The 11,339-nt window shown below is 44.2% G+C and overlaps 1 protein-coding gene across 5 annotated transcripts in view; it reads right to left on the reverse strand.

The window, feature by feature from the left end:
* Positions 1 to 63: 63 nt before the first annotated feature.
* Positions 64 to 11,339, reverse strand: part of LOC118936716 (calcium-binding protein 2-like) — a 32,557-nt gene continuing 21,281 nt past the window's right edge. For 4 of the 5 annotated variants that reach the window (XM_036933460.1, XM_036933457.1, XM_036933458.1 and 1 more), the window contains exons 7-8: positions 6,075 to 6,222; positions 282 to 527 (exon numbers count right to left, since the gene is read on the reverse strand). In XM_036933460.1, the coding sequence (XP_036789355.1) occupies positions 499 to 527; positions 6,075 to 6,222 (177 nt within the window). In that variant the 3' untranslated portion in view covers positions 282 to 498. Of the gene's footprint in view, positions 528 to 6,074; positions 6,223 to 11,339 lie in introns of all 5 variants that reach the window. The other variant, XM_036933456.1, reaches the window with a different exon arrangement.

An 11,339-nucleotide genomic window follows, 5' to 3' on the forward strand; every position in this document is an offset into this window, starting at 1 on the left:
GTGGTATTATGTTAACGTCTGGAGTAAATCTAACCCATGAACGTAACGCATTGTCAATGTAACCATCCCGATCCCAGTGTTATGCATTGGGTGTTCGTTACGTCATCAGGAAACGCTTGCAACATTCAGGACATTCTGTTCAATTGGTTGTTCAGAATGCTTCCACAAGGTGGCGACATAGCTCTTACATAGCAGTGGTGAGTCAATGCAACACTCGTCTTGTTTCATAACTCATCCTTCGCCCTCTGCTGCATTGCTTAAACCAGTTTATTGTAAATCATTTTAAAAAGGCAACAATTTGACCTAAATTGTTATCTTACAATCTAAGTCTTTCCACTAGAAAATCATTCAGATCTAAATCTTCTGAATATGCAAAATCGTTTCATACAGACATTATGCACAATGCTACAGGAAATTGACACAAGAACTGTGCCACTTGTGTGGAGATCCAGACCTCATCCAGGGCGTCTTGCTAGTTAGTCTGACGGCTGAGGCAGGCTACCGCGACGACAGCATCATGACAAACTCTGCAGGGGGGAGGGGGGGGGGGGGGAGACAGACAGCACCAGATCCCATTGATTAGAACCAGGGGGCAACACAAGACACAACCCCATGTTTACATCCTGCCCTCATTAAAATGCATTGGATGCCAGTAGAACTCACGGTGTGATGATAATAACAATGTCATTTCCATTCTGTCCGCAGTTAATTAAAAAAGACAGGTGGGGGGGTGGGTGGGGGGGACTATTTTAGTTTTGAGGGTGACCCTTGATTTTACAGTCCTATATGACAGTCATTTTTACAGTAGTGTTTGTGCTCCACGGACCTTGTGTTTAGTGGGCACTGTATAGTAATACAAAGAACTCAGTAGATGTAACGACCTATTCATTCCTTAGTTAAAGCTAGGTACGGAGTGGGGCTGTAACAGAACCAGGGAATTTGTGTCCAATTTGAGTTTCCAAATCGATCCCCAGGCCCATACACCTACCTCCCACTGGCCCCAGGCACTTGTATATCTGGACGAATTGGACAGGTATGAAGCAATATGCTGTAATCTAACACCCAACCTATTACAGGGCATATTTCTTAAGCACACCTGACCACCCCTCGGGTCCATAGGTGTGCATAGGGTTGATGTAGAGACTATAGGGTTTGAATCGGAATTCATCCCACAACCCGGTCTCAGAAAATTTCGTAGAATTCTGTTCGTAAATCCAACACACTGCATTTAGTATGATATGTTACGTTCGGCGTGGTTACATCAGAAAGATTGTTACGTTAGGATGGGTTGGTGTATAATAGGAATGTCTAGCAACCCGACGGTTGCTAATTCAAATCTTCTCACAGACGACTTCACCCTCCGATCCAACAGGTCCCAGACGTGCTCAGTGGGATTGAGATCCCGGCTCTTCGCTGGCCATGGCAGAACACTGACATTCCTGTCTTGCAGGAAATCACGCACAGAATGAGCAGGATGGCTGGTGGCATTGTCACGGCAGGTAGCCTAGTGGTTAGAGCGTTGGGCCAGTAACCGTAACAAGATCAAATCCCCGAGCTGCCTCTGAACAAGGCAGGTAACCCACTGCTCCCTGGTAAGCCGCCGTTTTAAATAAGAATTTGTTCTTATCTGACTTGCCTAGTTAAATAAAGGTTAAATAAATAACACATTTCAAAATAAATTGTCATGCTGGAGTGTCATGAGGGAGGAGGATGTCCTCCCTGTAGCGCACAGTGTTGAGACTGCCTGCAATGACAACGTGCTCAGTCCGATGCTGCTGTGACACACCGCCCCAGACCACGACGGACCCTCCACCTCCAAATCGATCCCGCTCCAGAGTACAGGCCTCGGTGTATGTAACGCTCATTCCTTCGACGATAAATGCAAATCCGACCATCACCTCTGGTGAGACAAAACCGCGACTCATCAGTGAAGAGCACTTTTTACCAGTCCTGTCTGGTCTAGTGATGGTGGGTTTGTGCCCAACAGGTTAACGTTGTTGCCGGAGATGTCTGGTGAGGACCTGCCTGACAACAGGCCTACAAACCCTCAGTCCAGCCTCTCTCAGCCTATTGCGGACAGTCTGAGCACTGGTGTAACAAGGGAAGTTTTTATTGCCATCCTGTACCTGTCCTGCAGGTGTGATGTTCGGATATAGGTGTTGTTACACGTGGTCTGCCATTGCGAGGATGATCAGCTCTCCGTCCTGTCTCCCTGTAGCGCTGTCTTAGGCGTCTCACAGTACGGACATTGCAATTTATCGCCCTGGCCTCATCTCCAGTCCTCATGCCTCCTTGCAGCATGCCTAAGGCACGTTCACGCAGATGAGCAGAGAACCTGGGCATCTTTCTTTTGGTGTTTTTCCAGAGTCAGTAGAAAGGCCTCTTTAGTGTCCTCAGTTTTCATAGCTGTGACCTTAATTGCCTACCGTCTGTAAGCTGTTAGTGTCTTAACGACCGTTCCACAGGTGCGTGTTCATTAGTTGTTATGGTTCATTGAACAAGCATGGGAAACAGTGTTTAAACCCTTTACGATGAAGATCTGTGAAGCTCTTTGGATTTTTACGAATTATCTTTGAAAGACATGGTCCTGAAAAAGGGACGTTTCTTTTTTTGCTGAGTTTATAATATAAATTGTAAAACATATCATACAACATGGGTGACGGACATCCACAAATGAACACATACCATACGAACCATAATATGTCATACTAAATGGAGTGTTATGGTTTTACATGCATAATCATACAAAATGCTCTGAGGTTGCATCCCATCACCCCTCTCACAAATCTCCCTTCCTGTCTAGCTGCCCGTTTCCTCCTTCCTGTTTCCCGGACTGTAAATTTCTCTAAAACAAATTGGTTAACCAAGCATGACCGATCTCACCGTGTCACCTGCACCCTCAGCATGCCTCCCATCTGTCAATCAAACATCAATCTATCCCACCTGTCAATCACAACATGGCTCCAGCCAGTAGTAGCCATCAAATAACCATAGGCAGGCCCCATCCATCCCATCATTATTCAGTCCCTCTGGTTACATGTTCCATTATGCTTCTTTAAGGCCTTGGCTGTTGAATGACTTAAGTAGTGCACTATGTATGGCATAGGGTGCCATTTGGATCTCAGACAATGTCTTGTCTTCTAAACTTCAACAATTGATTTGTCGAGATGGCTGGAGGGCCCAGTAAGAGGGATAGGCTAGTTGTATCGCCCCAGGGGCTAATTGTTCATAATGCGTGGGCCACCTGCTTATTGATCCCCTGCTAACGCAGACACTCCCGTCCACATGTTTCCAATTATTATTATTGATTGGGACTTCGATTGGCTTGGACAAACACAAGCATGCATTTTTTTTGGGGTGGTGGTGGTGGGCTTACTGAGGGACATGAGACAGGTCTTGTTTTATAGTAATTGAGACGTGTGTGTGTGTGTGTGTGTGTGCGGTGGCTTGAAACCGTGTGAAGTGTGGCGTCTTTGAGCAGTCCTAAGGTGTGTGTGCCATGTGTGGACCCGCGTCTCCCATGGGAGTCACCGTCTCAGACCAAAATAAAGTACTCCCTTCGTCTGAGGGCAGACTCTAGTTTTGAAGTTCGCAGGCAGGGCTACTTCATCACGTGACCATGAGCAACACGATTCATGTCCACTACAATCACACCTACTTCCCTACTTTGGGAGCCAGTGTAACGTGCAGAATATGAACCCGGGTCTCCCACAGGTGTAACCAATGTTTTAGACCAGCTGCTAGCTGTTTTTTTTCTTGAATGGATGGTCAGGGGGCTGGCACATAATTGCAAATCATTTGTAGACTGCAAATTGGCCGCAATAAGCCCAAATAGATATAATATTTGACTAAACGTAATAGTTTCAATCCTTGCTTACATTTGTATACGATCACATATACAGTGGGGAGAACAAGTATTTGATACACTGCTGATTTTGCAGGTTTTCCTACTTACAAAGCATGTAGAGGTCTGTAATTTTTATCATAGGTACACTTCAACTGTGAGAGACAGAATCTAAAACAAAAATCCAGAAAATCACATTGTATGATTTTTAAGTAATTCATTTGCATTTTATTGCATGACATAAGTATTTGATCACCTACCAACCAGTAAGAATTCCAGCTCTCACAGACCTGTTAGTTTTTCTTTAAGAAGCCCTCCTGTTCTCCACTCATTACCTGTATTAACTGCACCTGTTTGAACTTGTTACCTGTATAAAAGACACTGTCCACACACTCAATCAAACAGACTCTAACCTCTCCACAATGGCCAATACCAGAGAGCTATGTAAGGACATCAGGGATAAAATTGTAGACCTGCACAAGGCTGGGATGGGCTACAGGACAATAGGCAAGCAGCTTGGTGAGAAGGCAACAACTGTTGGCGCAATTATTAGAAAATGAAAGAAGTTCAAGATGACGGTCAATCACCCTCGGTCTTGGGCTCCATGCAAGATCTCACCTCGTGGGGCATCAATGATCATGAGGAAGGTGAGGGATCAGCCCAGAACTACACGGCAGGACCTGGTCAATGACCTGAAGAGAGCTGGGACCACAGTCTCAAAGAAAATCATTAGTAACACACTACGCCGTCATGGATTAAACTCCTGCAGCGCACTCAAGGTCCCCCTGCTCAAGCCAGTGCATGTCCAGGCCCGTCTGAAGTTTGCCAATGACCAACTGGATGATCCAGAGGAGGAATGGGAGGAGGTCATGTGGTCTGATGAGACAAAAATAGAGCTTTTTGGTCTAAACTCCACTCGCCGTGTTTGGAGGAAGAAGAAGGATGAGTACAACCCCAAGAACACCATCCCAACCGTGAAGCATGGAGGTGGAAACATCATTCTTTGGGGATGCTTTTCTGCAAAGGGGACAGGATGACTGCACCGTATTGAGGGGAGGATGGATGGGGCCATGTATCGTGAGATCTTGGCCAACAACCTCCTTCCCTCGGTAAGAGCATTGAAGATGGGTCGTGGCTGGGTCTTCCAGCATGACAATGGCTCGAAACACACAGCCAGGGCAACTAAGGAGTGGCTCCGTAAGAAACATCTCAAGGTCCTGGAGTGGCCTAGCCAGTCTCCAGACCTGAACCCAATAGAAAATCTTTGGAGGGAGCTGAAAGTCCGTATTGCCCAGCGATAGCCCCGAAACCTGAAGGATCTGGAAAAGGTCTGTATGGAGGAATGGGCCAAAATCCCTGCTGCAGTGTATGCAAACCTGGTCAAGAACTACAGGAAACGTATGATCTCTTTACCAAATATTAAGTTCTGCTTTTCTGATGTATCAAATACTTATGTCATGCAATAAAATGCAAATGAATTACTTAAAAATCATACAATGTGATTTTCTGGATTTTTGTTTTAGATTCCGTCTCTCACAGTTGAAGTGTACCTATGATAAAAAAATTACAGACCTCTACATGCTTTGTAAGTAGGAAAACCTGCAAAATCGGCAGTGTATCAAATACTTGTTCTCCCCACTGTATCACTCTTATGCATGGAAATACTTTGGAACAGATTTCCAAAATTAAAATCACTTTTACAGTATTTTATGTCCAACCAAAAATAATAATACAAAAAATATTTTTTTTGCTCAGAAAACAGGGTGCCAAATAAAATCACACACATGCCAAATTTGACCCGCGTGCCAGTTGTGGAACCCTCTTTTAGACAATTAGACCAGAAGGAAATTCCATTTTGGTTTAACGGCAGACACTACTTTTGAAGTTTGCAGGCGGGGCTACCTCATCATGTGACCATAAGCAGCCATGCCCGACTCATGTCTGCAATATGTGCATTGTAATGATTACCTTAATGCACTACTGATGAGATTGGATCATCTATCCACACACCTTACATTCACTGTTCTAATCTCTGCTCTTTCCTCCTCTCCTCTCCCCTCCCTCTCCTATCCTTTCTCATCTCCTACCTTATCCTCTCTCCTCCCTCATCCTCTCCCCTTTCTTGACCCTTATCCCCTCTCCCATCCCCTCTGCCCCTCCCTCTCTTCTAAAGCCTCAACCCCCACCTATCCCTCATCCACCCCCCCCCCCCTTATCCACCTCCCCTCACCGTCAAAGTCTATTCCGCCGTCCTTGTTGAGGTCGATATCCTGGAGGATCTCCTCCAGCTCACCCTTCTTCAACTTCTCACCCAGCAGGGCCTTCATGCTGTCCTTCAGCTCCTCCAAGGTGATGCGCCCATCTCCGTCGCTGTCAAACTGGGGGGGGGGGGATACCCCATAATGAAAAAGTGAAAACATGTTTAAAGGATTTTTTGCTAATTTATTTCAAATGGAATACAGAGATATCTTATTTAAAGTGCCTTTGAAAAGTATTCAAGCCCCTTTTCTTTTTCCACACTTTGTTAGGTTACAGCCTAATTCTAAAATTGATTAAATCATTTTTTTTTCTTATCAATCTATGAACAATAAAAATGGAAATATCACATTTACATAAGTATTCAGACCCTTTACTCAGTACTTTGCTGAACCACCTTTGGCAGCAATTACAGCATTGAGTCTTCTTGAGTAAGATCATCAAGGATTTCTGTATTTGGCCCTGTTCATCTTTGCCTTAATCCTGACTAGTCTCCCTGTCCCTGTCACGGAAAAACATCCACACAGCATGATGCTGCTACCACCATGCTCACTGTAGGGATGGTGCCAGGTTTCCTCCAGACGTGACGCTTGGCATTCAGGCCAAGAGTTCAATCTTGGTTTCATCAGACCAGAGAATCTTGTTTCTCATGGTCTGAGAGTCATCAAGTGCCTTTTGGCAAACTCCAAGCGGGCTGTCATGTGCCCTTTAGTGAGGAGTGGCTGCTGTCTGGCCACTTTACCATAAAGGTGTAATTGGCAGAGTGCTGCAGCGATGGTTGACCTTTTGGAGGTTCTCCCATCTCCACAGAAGAACTCTGGAGCTCTGTCAGAGTGACCATTGGGTTATTGGTCACCTCCCTGACCAAGGCCCTTCTCCCCCGATTTCTCAGTTTGGCCGGGCGGCCAGCTCTAGGAAGAGTCTTGGTGGTTCCAAACTTCTTCCATTAAAGAATGATGGAGGCCACTGTGTTCTTGGGGACCTTCAATGCTGCAGACATTTTTTGGTACCGTTCCCCAGATCTGTGCCTCGACACAATCCTGTTATCAAATCAAAATCAAATCAAATAAAATGTTATTTGTCACATACACATGGTTAGCAGATGTTAATGCGAGTGTAGCGAAATGCTTGTGCTTCTAGTTCCGACAATGCAGTAATAACCAACGAGTAATCTAACCTAACAATTTCACAACAACTACCTTATACACACAAGTGTCAATGGATGAAGAATATGTACATAAAAACATATGAATGAGTGATGGTAGAGAACGGCATAGGCAAGATGCAGTAGATGATATCGAGTACAGTATATACTGTACATATGAGATGAGTAATGTAGGGTATGTATTACATTATATTAAGTGGCCTTGTTTAAAGTGGCTAGTGATACATTTTGACATACATTTTTTCATTATTAAAGTGGCTGGAGTTGAGTCAGTATGTTGGCAGCAGCCACTCAATGTTAGTGGTGGCTGTTTAACAGTCTGATGGCCTTGAGATAGAAGCTGTTTTTCAGTCTCTCGGTCCCTGCTTTGATGCACCTGTACTGACCTCGCCTTCTGGATGATAGCGGGGTGAACAGGCAGTGGCTCGGGTGGTTGTTGTCCTTGATTATCTTTTTGGCCTTCCTGTGACATCAGGTGGTGTAGGTGTCCTGGAGGGCAGGTAGTTTGCCCCCGGTGATGCGTTGTGCAGACCTTACTACCCTCTGGAGAGCCTTACGGTTGTGGGCGGAGCAGTTGCCGTACCAGGTGGTGATACAGCCCGACAGGATGCTCTCGATTGTGCATCTGTAAAAGTTTGTGAGTGCTTTTGGTGACAAGCCGAATTTCTTCAGCCTCCTGAGGTTGTCTGTGTGGGTGGACCAATTCAGTTTGGAACTTAAAACTTAATACCCTCTCCACTACTGTCCCGTCGATGTGGATAGGGGGGTGCTCCCTCTGCTGTTTCCTGAAGTCCACGATCATCTCCTTTGTTGTGTTGACGTTGAGTGTGGGTTATTTTGCTCTGACATGCACAGTCAACTGTGGGACCTTATATAGACAGCTGTGTGCCTTACCAAATCATGTCCAATCAATTGAATTTACCACAGGTGGACTCCAATCAAGTTGTAGAAACATCTCAATGATGATCAATGTAAACAGGATGCACTTGAGCTCAATTTTGAGTCTCATAGCAAAAGGTCTGAATACTTATGTAAATAAGGTATTTCAGTTTTGTAGTTTTTATAAATGTGCAGAACATTCTAAATTCTTGTTTTCACTTTATCCTTATCGGGTATTGTGTATAGAATGCTGAGTTTAAATTTTTATTAAATCAATTTTAGAATAAGGCTGTAATGTAACAAAATGTGGGAAAAGTCAAGGGGTCTGAATACTTTCAGAAGGCCCTGTACATACAATAAGTATTCACACCCCTGTGTCAATACTTTGTAGAGGCATCTTTGACAGTGGTTGAAGCTGTGAGTCTTTCTGGGTAAGTCTCTAAGGTATTTTTTTTGTGTTGTATTGGATTTCCCCCAGGAATAACACTTTGTATTCAGGACAAAAAGTGATTTGCTTTGCCTTGTTGCAAACAGGATGCATGTTTTGGAATATTTGTATTCTGTTCATGCTTCCTTCTTTTCACTCTGCCAATTAGGTTATTATTGTTGAGTAAATATAATGTTGTTGATCCATCCTCAGTTGTCTCCTATCACAGCCATTAAACTCTAACTGTTTTAATGTCACCATGGGCCTCATGGTGAAAACCCTGAGCGGTTTCCTCCCTCTCCAGCAGCTGAGTTAGGATGGACGCCCTTATCTTTGTAGCGACTGGGAGTGTTGATACACTATCCAAAGTGTAATTACTCACTTACTCAAAGGAATATTCAATGTTTACTTTTATTTTTTTATTTCCACCCATCTACCAATAGGTGCGAGGCATTGGAAAACCTCCCTGGTCTATGTGGTTGAATCTGTGTTTAAAATTCACTGCTCGCCTCAGGGACCTTACAGATAACTGTATGTGTGGGGAACAGAGACGAGGTAATTATTCAAAAAATCATGATAACCACTACTTTTATCACACACAGAGTGAGTTCATGCAACTTATTATGTGACTTGTTAAGCAAAGGTTTACTCCTGAACTTATTTAGACTTGCCAGGACAAAAAGGTTGAATACTTATTGACTCAAGACATTTGAGCTTTTCATTTAATGAATTTGTAAAAACAAAACAACAAAAAAAACATTATTTTGCATTATGGTGTATTGTGTGTAGTCCAGTGAGGTTGTAAATCACAGCTGGCCTGGTACATTGTTTGCTGCTTCCACCCATTCGGGATGCACTGTTTCAGTTTCAATGACTCAATATTTTGAGAGAAAGAAAACGGATGACTGTAACTAAGGCTGGGAATGTATCAAACTAATAAGGGCTATGATCAGAAGTCACTCATAACCTGGCTAGTACCTGGGTTGGCGCCCCCCCTTGGGTTGTGCCGTGGCGGAGATCTTTGTGGGCTATACTCGGCCTTGTCTCAGGATGGTAAGTTGGTGGTTGAAGATATCCCTCTAGTGGTGTGGGGGCTGTGCTTTGGCAAAGTGGGTGGGGTTATATCCTTCCTGTTTGGCCCTGTCCGGGGGTATCATCGGATGGGGCCACAGTGTCTCCTGACCCCTCCTGTCTCAGCCTCCAGTATTTATGCAGCAGTAGTTTATGTGTCGGGGGCTAGGGTCAGTTTGTAATATCTGGAGTACTTCTCCTGTCTTATCCGGTGTCCTGTGTGAATTTAAGTATGCTCTCTCTAATTCTCTCTCTCTTTCTCTCTTTCTTTCTCTCTCTTGGAGGACCTGAGCCCTAGGACCATGCCTCAGGACTACCTGGCATGATGACTCCTTGCTGTCCCCAGTCCACCTGGCCGTGCTGCTGCTCCAGTTTCAACTGTTCTGCCTGCGGCTATGGAATCCTGACCTGTTCACCGGCCGTGCTACCTGTCCCAGACCTATTATTTGACCATGCTGGTCATTTATGAACATTTGAACATCTTGGCCATGTTCTGTTATAATCTCCACCCGGCACAGCCAGAAGAGGACTGGCCACCCCTCATAGCCTGGTTCCTCTCTAGGTTTCTTCCTAGGTTTTTGGCCTTTCTAGGGAGTTTTTCCTAGCCAACGTGCTTCAACACCAGCATTGCTTACTGTTTGGGGTTTTAGGCTGGGTTTCTGTTCAGCACTTTGAGATATCAGCTGATGTACGAAGGGCTATATAAATACAATTGATTTGATTAGAAATTTGATTTAATAGGCTAGCGCACGTGTCAAACACAAAGCCCACGGGCCGAATTGGACACGCGAGTCAACAAAGTTGTCTCATCTACTTTAAGCGGTTACAGCCTGGTGCCGCTCCCGTAGGTGAATTCAACTTCAAATCGCGCTGCTGTCGTGTTGCCTGTTTTACAGCCTGCAGTGGAGGGAAAGTGTACAGACACAGATGTAGCTAGGCTACTGAAAGGTTGCACTCTGGCTTGGGTTTGAGAGTGAATAACCGAATAACCGAAAAAGTGAATAACCGAAAAAAACAAAACCTGAAACAAAACACCATGCAAAGGAGAAGCATGTAGGCCTACTACAGCAACATTTGAACATTAGCCTAGGCCGGCTACAATACATTTTGAGTGCAGTACACAGCAATGTTGCATTCAACATGTTTTAAGTGTAGATGCTACAACAACCTATGGCTACGTTTTTGTTGTATACTTTTTCATTAGGGTCGCAGCGTACTATACACATCGACAAGCATAGCAACAAGCTCTTCAAATTCTATATACAGCGTCAGATGTACGTGAGTGGACATTATAAAGGTTTTATTAACTGCAGTGTCTATTTAATTGGCCAAACGCACGGCCCCTTTCCCACTCTACATTGCTACAGAACTTTCACAAACGCCTTACTCTACGTCATTTCCAAACATTCTATGAATTCATGAAAACGTGAAAATGACACTAAGCGTTCGCTTTTCGGAAAAGGTACAAAAAAAAAAGAATAAAAAAAAAAAGATTTCACGTTGCTAAAACGCTGTCAGTTCCACTTTAACTTTCACTCTGTTATCATTCATAATGATTAGAGAATGCACCACTTCCTTTGGTTTTTAAGAAGTTATTTGAAAGCACTGTACACTCCGTAGTGTCCTCTCACCTGTCTGATATCACTCTTTCTACTTGCATTTAATTGAAAACACATTCTTATGGATCTTGCACACTT

This window comes from Oncorhynchus mykiss, chromosome 10 (genome assembly GCF_013265735.2).
Source record: "Oncorhynchus mykiss isolate Arlee chromosome 10, USDA_OmykA_1.1, whole genome shotgun sequence".
Taxonomy (NCBI): Eukaryota; Metazoa; Chordata; class Actinopteri; order Salmoniformes; family Salmonidae; genus Oncorhynchus; species Oncorhynchus mykiss.